The sequence below is a fragment of the Phaseolus vulgaris genome, chromosome 8, assembly GCF_051622355.1.
Source record: "Phaseolus vulgaris cultivar YP4 chromosome 8, ASM5162235v1, whole genome shotgun sequence".
Taxonomy (NCBI): Eukaryota; Viridiplantae; Streptophyta; class Magnoliopsida; order Fabales; family Fabaceae; genus Phaseolus; species Phaseolus vulgaris.
In genome coordinates, this window is record NC_143505.1 from 57,117,120 (window position 1) to 57,129,804 (window position 12,685).

At 32.5% G+C, this 12,685-nt stretch overlaps 1 protein-coding gene across 1 annotated transcript; it reads left to right on the forward strand.

Annotated features, from left to right (window-relative positions):
* Positions 1 to 1,332: 1,332 nt before the first annotated feature.
* Positions 1,333 to 6,907, forward strand: LOC137826297 (cucumisin). The gene is made up of 10 exons (XM_068632215.2): positions 1,333 to 1,479; positions 1,602 to 1,696; positions 1,832 to 1,923; positions 2,013 to 2,247; positions 3,585 to 4,107; positions 4,220 to 4,323; positions 4,418 to 4,639; positions 5,691 to 5,802; positions 5,872 to 6,085; positions 6,279 to 6,907. The coding sequence occupies exons 1-10, from the start codon at positions 1,396 to 1,398 to the stop codon at positions 6,797 to 6,799; spliced, it is 2,202 nt and encodes a 733-aa protein (XP_068488316.1). The 5' UTR covers positions 1,333 to 1,395; the 3' UTR covers positions 6,800 to 6,907.
* The last annotated feature ends 5,778 nt before the right edge of the window (positions 6,908 to 12,685 follow it).

The following is a 12,685-nucleotide window of genomic DNA, read 5'->3' on the forward strand; positions in this document are numbered from 1 at the left end:
TCCGAAGAGTCACATTGTTTATTTTTTTATCATTTTTTATATATAAGATGAAACTAAACTAATAATTTTGAAAATTATGACACCGTATTAAAAAAAAGTCTAAATATAGAAATCAAATTATAAATAACGTTTTCAATAAATCTATAAATTTTGTTCTCAAGACTTCAAATATATTTAATGAAAGAAATTATGATATTTTTTTTATCAATCAAACTAATATTTTAAAATAAGTCTAATAAAAAAATATTTAAAATTAAATAAAATTATTTATATAAAAGATTATCTTATTTTCAAGAATGGTATATTTATGAGATTTATATTAAAATGTTGCTTTCATTAGCAATTTTATAAGATTAAAAGACAAAAGTTCTTAAAAGATTGAAATTATTTCATTATCAATTTTATATCAATATTTTCTAGTTACGTAATTTTAAATAAATAAAAGGTCTAATAGTTAATCCATTTTGGAATATTGTTAATTTTTATTAAATTCAATTAATTTATTTTTCAATGGTTGTAATTAATGTGTAAGAAACAGTCAAAGCTGATCATTTGTATCTTTCATTCTTTCTATTCAATGATATACTTTCAGTGAGAAATGAAGTTCCCGACAATTATTTTATAAAAATATAGTGTAATAATAATATTTAAATTTGAATAATAAAGATTTAATTTTATATAATTAATATTAATTTCGCATATATTATTACTTTATTTGAAATAGAAACAAACAATAAATTTTACAGATAAGATTAGCTAACTAAAGTTTGAACTTTTTTTTTGTCCAAAAGCAAAAGTACCTGGGCATTTTTTTACATGGTGTGTAGCTTTGTCTGAAAGAAAAATAATTTGTTTAAGAACATGCAAGATTATTCCACTTTTTTTTTAACGACTATCAGAAGTTGTCATGGATTATGAACTACAGTTAAATTCTCCTTTACCCTATATTTATGATTTCTTTTACCAAAAAGAAAGATTCGTTCAGTGACCCATTTTATGTGATATTATACTGTAAAAAACATTTTGTATTAAATATTATGATTGAACATAAAGAATTTTTTATAGTCCAAAAGCATTTCTTTGAAAAGTCGTAAAAAATGATATTTTTAAAAGTTTTAAAGAAATTTATTAAACGATCACATCCATGTCAATTTATTATTATAAATAACTATTTTATCTTTTTAGTGGTGTGAATATCTTTTGTATTTTTAGTGGTGTCAAAATTATGAACACTCTAGTGAAGTACTACCAGTGTTATTGGATTTGTGAAAGTAGCAATGAGCCAAATTCTACTCTTCTACTATAAATACTCTTTGCTGGAACTTGCTATGCACACTCTTAATTTAGCCCCTTCAAATTCTGCTAGGTATTTCATATCCCATTGGAGTATCAAATATGATCTCTTTAAGGCCATGCCTTCTTTTCATTCTTCTCTGCATTGCCACAGTTAAACATGCACATTCCAACAATGATAGGAAGGCAAATACCTACTTATATCTTAAATCTTGCATCTCCCTCCTTATTTTTAGTATCTATCTACTTTATTTTTAGATTTCAATTATTCTTTTAATTTAATTAATATATAATTTTTCTCAACACAGACTTACATTGTCTACATGGGTGATCATCCCAAGGACACAGACCTCACTTCCATACCTTCTCTTCATACCACCATGGCTCAAAAAGTCCTTGGCAGGTTCAACATATATTCTTGTTTATGATAACTCATGCTTCAAAATATCTTTCTTACTGAATAAAAACTCCACTGCAAATAATGGAATAGAGTTAGATTGATTTTGTTCGTTAACTGTCCAAACCTGCTTGCTTCCAGCGATTTCAAAACAGAAGCTGTACTTCACAGCTACAAAAACTTCAATGCATTCGTCATGAAGTTAACAGAAGAGGAGGCTAAAAGAATGGCAGGTGCTATTCTCATTTCAATGCCTCTGTAATTCATGATTAATATTATGTTCATGAAAGGTAAAACACAGTGTTACTTTGGATTGCAACAGAAATGGAGAGCGTTGTCTCTGTTTTCCCAAACGGCAAGAATGTTCCTCGCACAACAAGGTCGTGGAACTTCTTAGGGCTTCCGCAGAATACTAATAGAGAAACCACAGAGAGTGACATAATTGTGGGAGTAATAGACACTGGTATTTGGCCCGAGTCTGAGAGCTTCAGCGACAAAGGATTTGGTCCTCCACCAACCAAATGGAAAGGATCATGTCATAACTTCACCTGCAACAAGTAATCATTTATTTTATAGACTTGCTTTTTTTCCTTTTCTCATTTTCTACTATATTTATCTCTCTTTTCTTTATATATTACTTTCATATTTATTTTTTCTTCCAACCTCTCTCTATTTTTTTTATCAACAAATAGGAATGAAATTAAATGAGTCCACTTTAAAGATGATTTAACCCTTTTTACAAAAATTGAATTTCAAAAAATACCTTTTTGTCCACTTATCAACCAATATTATCTCTTGATGTCTACCCAGCTCTATCAATTAAACAGAAAAATAATAAAAATGAGCAACTCTTATAAAGATATTAAATTGACTGCATACATACGGAAGGTTTTAGACACCAGTCAGAGAATGAGAAATTAGCTCACGGTATCTTTGATGAGATCAAGGACCAAACCTTAACCTCTGTCAAAGAGAAAACTTCAATATGATCAATCACTCCACCTTTAAATAAACAATTATTCTTATGTCTCCAAATCTTGCTAACCAACGCGATCCACATGTTACCCATGATAAGATTAACTGAAGTAGAAGAGTCTAGAATCTTAAACTGTTCAAAATGAGACACAGGATCCGTAGAGTCAACTGAGTTCACACCTAACCAATCGTAACATAGGTTCCAAATTATCCAAGCAACTCTGCAACCGAAGAACAAATGATTTATTGACTCCTCTAACATCCTTCACAAACAACACAAATTGCTCTCGACCCCTGTATCTCCTCTCTCCAGATTTACCTTGTAAGCAACCTTGTTTTCAATCACTCTCCAAGCTGTGATGTGAGTTGAGGGAAGCGCCTTAATACCCCAGAAGAACTTGTACCTTCTCGAGTCTTCCTCATTTCCTTCTCTTAAAAAACCAGAAGCAGACTTAACTGAAAAATATATATATATATATATATATATATATATACACTCAGATAAGGTGTACTTTAATCATTACTCTTTTATTTGAGCAAGTCATATGTTACTTGGATAAAAAAAAGTTAGACAATACAAGTTTAAATAGATCTAACATATATATTTTTTAAAATTCAGTCTAATCTATTACTTGTAATACAATTTTCAGGTCTAGTTTAAATTATTTGAAAACTTGGGTTAAGCTATTAACCTATTTAGATGTTTATTTTCTGTTTAATTTTTGATAGGTCTAATTTATCTTGTATATGGTTTGATAGACTAAAAAATGAACTAGAGTCAAGTTTGACATATTTTTGTAACATCACTTTTCACGGCAATGTCATATATTCTGACTAGAATATTCCGGGGTAAAGCAATTGGATGCTCACTTTGTAAAAAAGTAGATTCTTTATTAAGTCAGTCAATACTTTGATGCAGCAAAATAATTGGCGCAAAGTACTTTAATCTGAAGCGTGAGTTTGCCAAAGATGATATATTATCCCCAAGAGATGGAGAAGGTCATGGATCACATTGTGCATCCACAGTTGCTGGAAACTCGGTTAACTCAGTAAGTCTATTTGGTTTAGCCTCAGGGACTGCCCGTGGAGGAGTTCCATCTGCCCGAATTGCAGTGTACAAAGTATGCTGGAAGACAGGAAATTGTGGCGATGCTGACACCCTTGCAGCCTTTGATGAAGCTATTAGTGATGGAGTAGACGTCATTTCTATTTCAACTGGACTCGGAAATATAGTCCATGTTCCGTATTTTCAAGATTCAAATAATATAGGAAGTTTTCATGCAATGAAGAAGGGGATACTAACCTCAAATTCTGCCAACAATTTGGGTCCAAATCTTTACTCAATGACAAATTATGCACCATGGTTACTTTCTGTAGCTGCTAGCACTTTCGACAGAAAGATTGTCACCAAGGTGAAGTTGGGCAATGGGGCGATTTATGAGGTATCATTTCTGTAAATTCTCCATTATAACTTCAACGGAATTGATCTTAACTTGAAATATTCAAATAAAGGCTTAGTTTTACTGATGAGTGTGAGTATTTATATGTGTGCAGGGGGTCTCAATCAACACATTTGATCTTAAGAGAAAACTTTATCCACTTGTATATGGTGGAGATATACCTAACACTGCTGGTGGACATAACAGCTCCACATCCAGGTATCAGAAAATGAATTCTAAGACAGTCTGTTGTTTTCTTTAAGGAAATCAGAAAAAAATTGGATTTCAATTTGATACGTTATTAATTGGTCAGGTATTGTGAAAAGGACTCTTTGGATAAACATTCAGTGCAGGGAAAGATTGTTCTGTGTGAAAGCATTCAGGGTGCTGAAGATGCAGGGTTTTTATCTGGGGCAGTTGGTGTTATATTTGGAAATAATTACCCTAAAGATTTGCCCGGAGCATACGCGTTGCCTGCTTTGGAGGTTACTCTGTGGGATCTAAGACTCATACATTCTTATTTAACTTCAAACAGGTATGTGTGTTTATACAGGCACCATAATTACGAACTGCACCTCCCAATATTAAGAGAAAAATAGTAATATACATATATATATATATATATATATATATTATCCAAAGTGATATATATAAAATATTTGTACTATAATAGTGCATTTTTGTATGTATTTGAATTAAATAACCTTTTAATTTTCTAGATATTATAAATAAATATCTTGATGATTATGTATTAATAGTAAAAATTATAGTTAAGATCAATTTTATGTTGAAAAAAACGGGTAATTTTTCACTAAAATAAAACACTAAGAGAGTTATCCGACATATAATATTGAATACTATAACAAAAGAGAAAGCAGCATAATACTAATAAATAGAACAGAATAATAAAAGAGATAAAGACGAAAAAACACACCAAAAACTAGTTAACGGAGTTCCGCCAATTTAACTTAATCTCCGACACAGCTGAAACAACCCACTTTTACTAATGTGGGAGAAAATATTACAAATTAGAATATTAACAATAAAGGAGGAGAAATTAATTTATAACTCTCAAACTCTCTCGAATAATTCTCACGGATATAAAATTTGGGATTAAGCCAAACATTTTATTTTTATGTATTCATTAAATACTAAGTATAAGTATAGACTAAAAAAAGTTAAAAGGTGTCCATTTCTATCTGAATCAATTTTAAGTATCTTAAAAATTTATTTAATCCTGTGTATCTTTATAAATGAGACTTTTGTGTTCACCTTTATTATTTTCAAAATGCTAATAATAGATTTAATGCTAAATAAAAAAATGATCAAATAATCAAATATCTTAGTTGAAATAACTTGTGGGTTCTTCTTCAATATCACACAAATATATATCTTTTTATTTCTAAATTGGGGTAAAAAATTCACTACATTCAAAGTTTTAGATAATTCAACAAAATAAGTTCATGAGTTATCCACTGGAGTCACTTTAGTTGTTAAAGGTGTAAAATATATGTGATAATGAAAAGTGTGAAATCTAATGATATTAAATTCAACCTTTTCTCATCTATTGTTCTACCAATTACTAGAAATGCAACAGCCACAATATTTAAGAGTGAAGAAGTAAACGATGGACTAATCCCTTCCATAGCTTCATTCTCCTCAAGAGGTCCAAATCCAATCACACCAAATACTTTAAAGGTAACCTTACATATTGTATGCTATATAATCAAGATACCATTTTCAATATTAATTTTACTGATATTGTAGCCTGACATTGCTGCTCCTGGAGTTGAAGTTATAGCTGCATGGTCTCCAATTGACCCAATTTCAAGTGTCAAAGGTGACAAAAGAAAAGTAAAATATAATGTAATCTCAGGCACTTCAATGGCATGCCCTCATGCTACTGCAACAGCTGCATATATCAAATCATTTCACCCCAATTGGTCTCCTGCCATGATCAAGTCTGCATTGATGACCACTGGTAATTAATACTTTGCTAAGTTACTACTACTAATATGTGCTCTCGAGAGTGTGTTTTAAAAAATAAATAAGTTATAATCACCTAGTTCCTCTAAGATAAAAGTGTGCGTATGTAAGCAATTACACATAAAGAGTATGATTTTCTTTATCATTAGTCAGCCAAATTGACCATCTTTTTTTCACTCTATTGATAGCTACTCCAATGAGTCGTACTCTTAATCCTGAAGCTGAATTTGCATATGGAGCTGGGCTTATTAATCCTGTTAAGGCACCAAATCCTGGTCTAGTATATGATATTAATGAAGCAGATTATATAAAGTTTTTGTGTGGTGAAGGGTTTACAGATAAAGAGCTTCGAGTCCTAACTGCAGATCATAGTAGTTGCAAAGGACAAGCGAACAAGAAAGCAGTATTTGAATTAAACCTCCCTTCATTTTCTCTTTATGTAAATGACTCATATTTTAGTAGTCCTTATCGAAGAACAGTTACAAATGTGGGATCTACAACATCTACATATAAAGCCAGAGTAATTGCTCCATCTTTGTTAAATATTCAAGTGAAACCCAATACTCTTTCCTTCACATCTATAGGGCAGAAAAAGTCATTTTATGTCATAATTCAAGGGAGAATTAATGTGGAAATACTCTCTGCTTCTTTGATTTGGGATGATGGAAACCACCAAGTTAGAAGCCCAATTGTAGTGTATCAATTCTAAGTGCGTCAAATAAGATGAAATAATTTGAAATAAAAGTTGAATGATGTTTGTAACTTTAGGAAGAAATGAATGCAAATAAGCTCACTAACATGAGCTCTTTTTTTTTTTTTATGTTGTCAATAACATTGTACTGTCCCGGAAAATATCGAGAGACTGCCATTCTCACACAAACATTAAGTAAAATTAGAAAAAAAAACAATAATAAAATAATTTTAATAATGTATCAAGATTCAATAAATAAGTGCAAAATATTAAGAATACACTCACTAATTAATTATAAGTATAAAAAGTAAAAGTTCAAGAAAATTGATGAAGTCCAATAACAAACACTATAAATAGGTGGTCTGTGTAAGTATATTTTTTTTTAATAAAGATTACTATTTAATCAAATTGATTATGATAGGTGGTCTCTGTAAGTATAATGTTTTTTTTTATAAAGATTACTATTTAATTAAATTGATTATGACTTTATCATTTGAGCACCTTGTAAGTATTCACCCAATCGAGAGAGAAAATCCAAGTCAATTCAACCAAGAGAGAGCTCACATCAACCCAATCGAAAGAGAGCCCAAGTCCAACTGATCGAGAAAGAAAACCCAAGTCAACCTATCTAGGAACCATAAGCCCAAAACATCTACAAGATACCATGAAGTCTCGAAGTCTTGAAGCCTTTGTTCAAGAGCCAAGCATCAACAATAAACTTAAAAGGTCTCGTGCCCTAGTCCTTGACCACAGATTTAACCACTATTGCACACTGATTAGATATTTCCCTAACTTGAATGTTCTGCTTGCTCAAAGGCCATTCTTGTAGCCATTCAATAGAGACTAGGATTCTATCTAACCTACTCTTAATTGTTCCGTTTTGTTTGTACCATGTGAACCTCCTACCTACAATTCGAATTTCTAATAAAACGTTCTTGTCAATGAATTCATTAAACCTTTTTGTTTCACTCGATTGATTACTCCTTACACTTTTTCCTTTTCTTTCATTGACTCTTCTAACCGCGTTAAAATCACCCAGAACACACCAATTATAAGTCTGATTTACCAATTTAATATTTGTTATTACCTCCCATAGTGCAGTCTTTTCTCTAGCATTACATGGTGCATACACATTAACCAACGCTATGTTCTTTTGGGATTTCAAGTGCTTAGCATAAAGAACAATAAAGCCTTTTCCTATTACATGATTATCATAATTTAAGAGCTCCTTATTCCACATGGTTAACAAGCTTCCAGCCCCGTCTTCACCTTCATTATGTAGCCATCCGTTATTTCCCCTCAGAAAAACAAGTGGCGTCTGATAAAGAATTAGTTTTTGTTTTTGTTTCCTGAATACATACTACTTCTGCGCCTTCTTTGGTGATTATGTTCCTCATATATCTCCTTTTAGTTCCCTCTCCTAGCCCTCTGATATTTATACATATAATAATCATGACAAACCTCTCTTATTACCCTCTCACACTTTCCCATGACTGCTACATCCCTCTCTTCCATACTTTTCCATCTCATTGATTACCTCTTCCACATCCCCGCAACAAGTTATTCCTATATGTTTACCTAATTCCCAAATCTTAATTGGTTATGCTATTTTTATTGACTTCCTAACCCTTCTATTACAGTTAACAATACCTTCATTAGATAAAGGATTACTCAAAGATTTTAATGAGCTAAGATCTAACCTTGAATTAGTGCTTATTTTAGCCTGGTGATCATCCAAATCAAATAAGAACTTCCATTGTGGTTTCCTGCTGGACTCTCCTATTCCCCATCTCCCTCGGTGCCTCAATTGCCTTGGTGGGGTGCAAAATTTGTCTCCCCATACATCTCCCTTCTCATCCGAGAATCTTCATCCCTTTGTTTAGCCTTGCATTCCCACTCCTTAGCATCCTCACTTGAAGTCGTGCATATTCTAGATTTTCCAAGCTTTTCGTAGCTTTGCCAATGGTTATTAACGAGGCCACTTCTCCTACCACTTTTGCAAAACAGTCTTTGTTCCATAACGTGAAGGGAAGACCAGTGCATCTAACCCATACTATTTATGACTGACTAGATATGTCTCTGACCACGGCTATACCTCATAAAAAATACTCTTAAACCAATCTTTTTTTAGTTTAATCACATCCTCAATACGTTCGCCCTCAGTTGGTGTTAATAAGGCCAAGTTATCCCCCCATATATCTAACTTTTACCATATTCATACCACTCTTGATAAATTTCTAAAGTACTTGATAAAAGTTAAGCTCATAGTTGAATTGACCGATTGCACTAGCTTCCATCCATGACAATACTTGTTTTTCAGTTTCAATGATAGGTCTCTTCCAAAGTGCTTGAGATGATATTCCTCTAACCACCTCTGCAAAGGATTTTTTAACTTTCTTTTCCTTCCACACTTCCTTATATTTTTTCCTATTGACTTCCCTTCTCACCACCTTATTCTTCCTCTCCCTGGGATCATACTTTCCTTGATTCCTTACCTCCTTGTTTGGTCCACGCTCTTGGCGCCTATACCTTGGTATATTAACGTAGAATTTCATGTTGCCAATGTGGATTTGGTCCAATTACTTCTCCAAACGAATCACATTTGATGCATCAAAGAACCTTACAAACCCAAACCTTCTTTCCGACCTATTCAGCCTTCGGGCTATGAAGACTTCTTTAACTCTAGTCCATCTTTGAAATATTTTTATCATATCGTATTCTCCATAACCATTAGGGAAATTGGAGAAGAAGAAAGTTGTATGGTTACCTGAAGGTAGATGCTGTATGTGATTACCGTATGCCATTATTGTGGCAAAGCGAAAAGAAGAGAGAGAACAAAGCATTTTTTGAGAGAACTATTTTAATCTTAAAATATATCTTAAAAACTTGACATATATTAACATGGTGGCATTGTTTAAGTGAATGGAAAAACGATTGCACAATCCAAGTGCGTTGATTTGTGGGAGGTAAAAAAGGGAGTAAGTTGTTTTTTCTTCTTCTCTCACGTATAGATAAGTGTGAGAAAAGACACGATGGATTATGAGTAATGTGTAGGAGGGAAAAAAAGGGAGTAAGTTGTTTTTTCTTCTTCTCTCACATATAGATAAGTGTGAGAAAAGACACGATGGATTATGGGTAATGTGTGGATCGCATTAGTTACTGAGATTTGGAGGCACAAAAATAATTGTAATAATTGTTTATTTAAAGATGAATTGGTTGATCATAGTGAAGTTTTCTCCCTGACACAGGTTAAGGTTTGGTCATGGATCTTATCAAAGATACCGTCAGCTAATTTCTCATTCCCTAACTGGTGTCTAGAACCCTTGGTATGTATGCATTCAATTTAATATATTTATAATGGTTTATCCTTACTACTTTTCCTTTTCAATTGACAGAGCTGAGGTAGTTAGTAGGAGGTAATTTTGGTGGATTTGCAAATGAAATTGTACTCTTTGAAATCAATTATTCTTTATAAGGATTGGACTACCCAAAGTGGACCAATTTAATTTCATTACTATTTGTTGATAAAAATAAAAATTTAAAGAAAAAATTTGTTGACACTATGAATAGTAAATAATACACATTTGACACTATTTATAATAATATAATAATATTTATAAATTAAAAAATAAAATAAAAAATAATAAAATATTAATTTTTTTTTATAAAGTTTTCGTGTTAGGCATCACTATGCAACTTGACATCTCAGCTAAGCTGACACCTCAAGAAACAACAATCATCTGCCATCACATGAAAAAAAAAATATTATTAAAAAAAAGAAAAAAGAAAGAAAATACAAAAATATGGGGGGACTAGACCAAAACCCATATGTTAACACAAACGATACATAGGTAGATTATACCTATTCATAAAGAATTCTAAGAACAGACTAGCTGGGAGTCTATTATACCAATGAAAAGATTCTCTATGAATAAATCCTAAATTAGCCAACTTATCAGCACACGCATTCCCTTCACGAAAAATATGAGTTACCCTAAACCTGATTGTCCCACAAAAATTAAGACAAGTATTCCATCGATTCTGAAACATCCACGGAACATTAGTCCTAGCAGTAAACGCAGCACAAACCAAGGCAGAATCACATTCAAGCCAGACATTAGTAAGTCCCATTTTTTGAGCTTCCTCCATAGCATGTATAACTCCATAAAAGTCAGCAACCAAAGCAGTTTGAACTTCAAGAAACACTGAAAAAGCACCAATAAATTCTCCCATACTCCCACGAAAAATACCTCCACAAGTAGCAAGACCAGGATACCCCCTAGCAGCCCCATCAGTATTAATTTTGACCCAGCCTGGTGAAGGAAATTCCCATCTAATAGGAAGATGACAAAGAACTTTACCACTACGAGTCTTAATACCGAAAAACTTAATCACGTTGAAGTCCAACATATCATTCTTCATTGAAGCTTTAGACGAATTTCCCACTAGACAAGTTAAATCTTTAATTATCGAAATAGCCTTAGAAACCCCAATCTTATCCTGCAATCTAGCATAATTCCTCATACGCCATATCATCCATATAGAAAAGGTTATCACCGCAAGCTTAATCAATTTAACCAAAGGACTACCATCACTCTTAATAAAAGAAAGTAGATCATCCTTATTAGAGAAATGAGAAGTAAGAAAAATTTGTCGTACCCAACTCCAAATATGCAATGCGTTAGGACATTCAAAAAATAGATGTTGAATAGATTCCTCTTGCTTTTCACAAAGCGAACACATAGAACATATATGCAAACCTTTATTCTGAATATGTTGATCTGTAGGAAGTCGTCCATGAAAAAAATTCTAGAGTACTAGAGTTTTGGAAGGCGGAATAGATGAAGACCAAATGAATTTACCCCAACCACCTGGAACTCCTGGTTCCAAGAAAAAAGTCTTAGCCGATTTAAGAGTGAAACGCCAGACTCATTTAGAATCCAATTAGGAATATCCTGTTCCTCTCTAATCATGATATGATTAAAAAAAAGAGGCATCTGTTGTAAAGAGAAGGGAATATTCCAATCACAACCTGTCCAAAATTGAGAGACTGTATTCGAAATGCTAACACCATCAGATAACCCTGCAATATTTGCTAAAGAAGTAGTAGAGCACCATTTATCATTCCAGAAATTAATAAAAGAACTTGTACCAACAGTCCAATAAGTATAGTCAAGTATGGTAGAATAAAATTGCTTAATTCCAGGCCAGAGAGAGGAAGATCTATAAACCGTTCGAAATTCATATTTTGATTTAAGAACCCTGGCTTTCAAGAGTAAAGACCAAGGTTTGTCGCTATAAGCAAAGTTCCAAGCAAGCTTAAGAAGATATGCATTATTTTCATGATGAAGATTAATGATATTCAAGCCTCCATCCTCAAGAGGTGAACAAATTTTCCCCCAATTAACGGTAGCAATACCTTTTTTCAGAATATCACCAGTCCAAATAAAATTTTGACACCACTGCTCAACTTGCTTAATAAGTGAAACAGGCCACTTATACATATTAAAACTATAAGCTAGAGATCCAGTAATCACTGTATTGACCAGCTGAATTCGACCAATCATGCTAAGAGATTTACCTTTCCAAGATGCTAGCTTCAATTTAACTTTATCAGCCAAAGGTTGAAGAAACCGACACTTTGGAGCACCAACAAAGATAGGCACTCCTAAATAATGGAAAGGCAAACAACCATGACTACAAGAAAGAATATTTTGAATTTTGGTGACAAATCTTGGAGAATTATCCATGGTGAAGAAACTACTTTTAGAGTTATTAATATATTGACTAGAAAAATCACCATATGTTTTAAGAAAAGAACTCAAATTTCTAAGAGACTTAATATCCCCCTACAAAAAATAAATATGTCATCAGCATACAAAATATGAGAGGGAGTGAGATAAC

Excerpts from the sequence above, each read along its gene's own strand:
- LOC137826297 (XM_068632215.2), top strand. The coding sequence starts at position 1,396 with ATGATCTCTTTAAGGCCATGCCTTCTTTTCATTCTTCTCTGCATTGCC. Across the intron at positions 1,697-1,831 it reads GCTCAAAAAGTCCTTGGCAG|CGATTTCAAAACAGAAGCTG; the intron begins GTTCAACATATA and ends GCTTGCTTCCAG. Across the intron at positions 2,248-3,584 it reads CATAACTTCACCTGCAACAA|CAAAATAATTGGCGCAAAGT; the intron begins GTAATCATTTAT and ends ACTTTGATGCAG.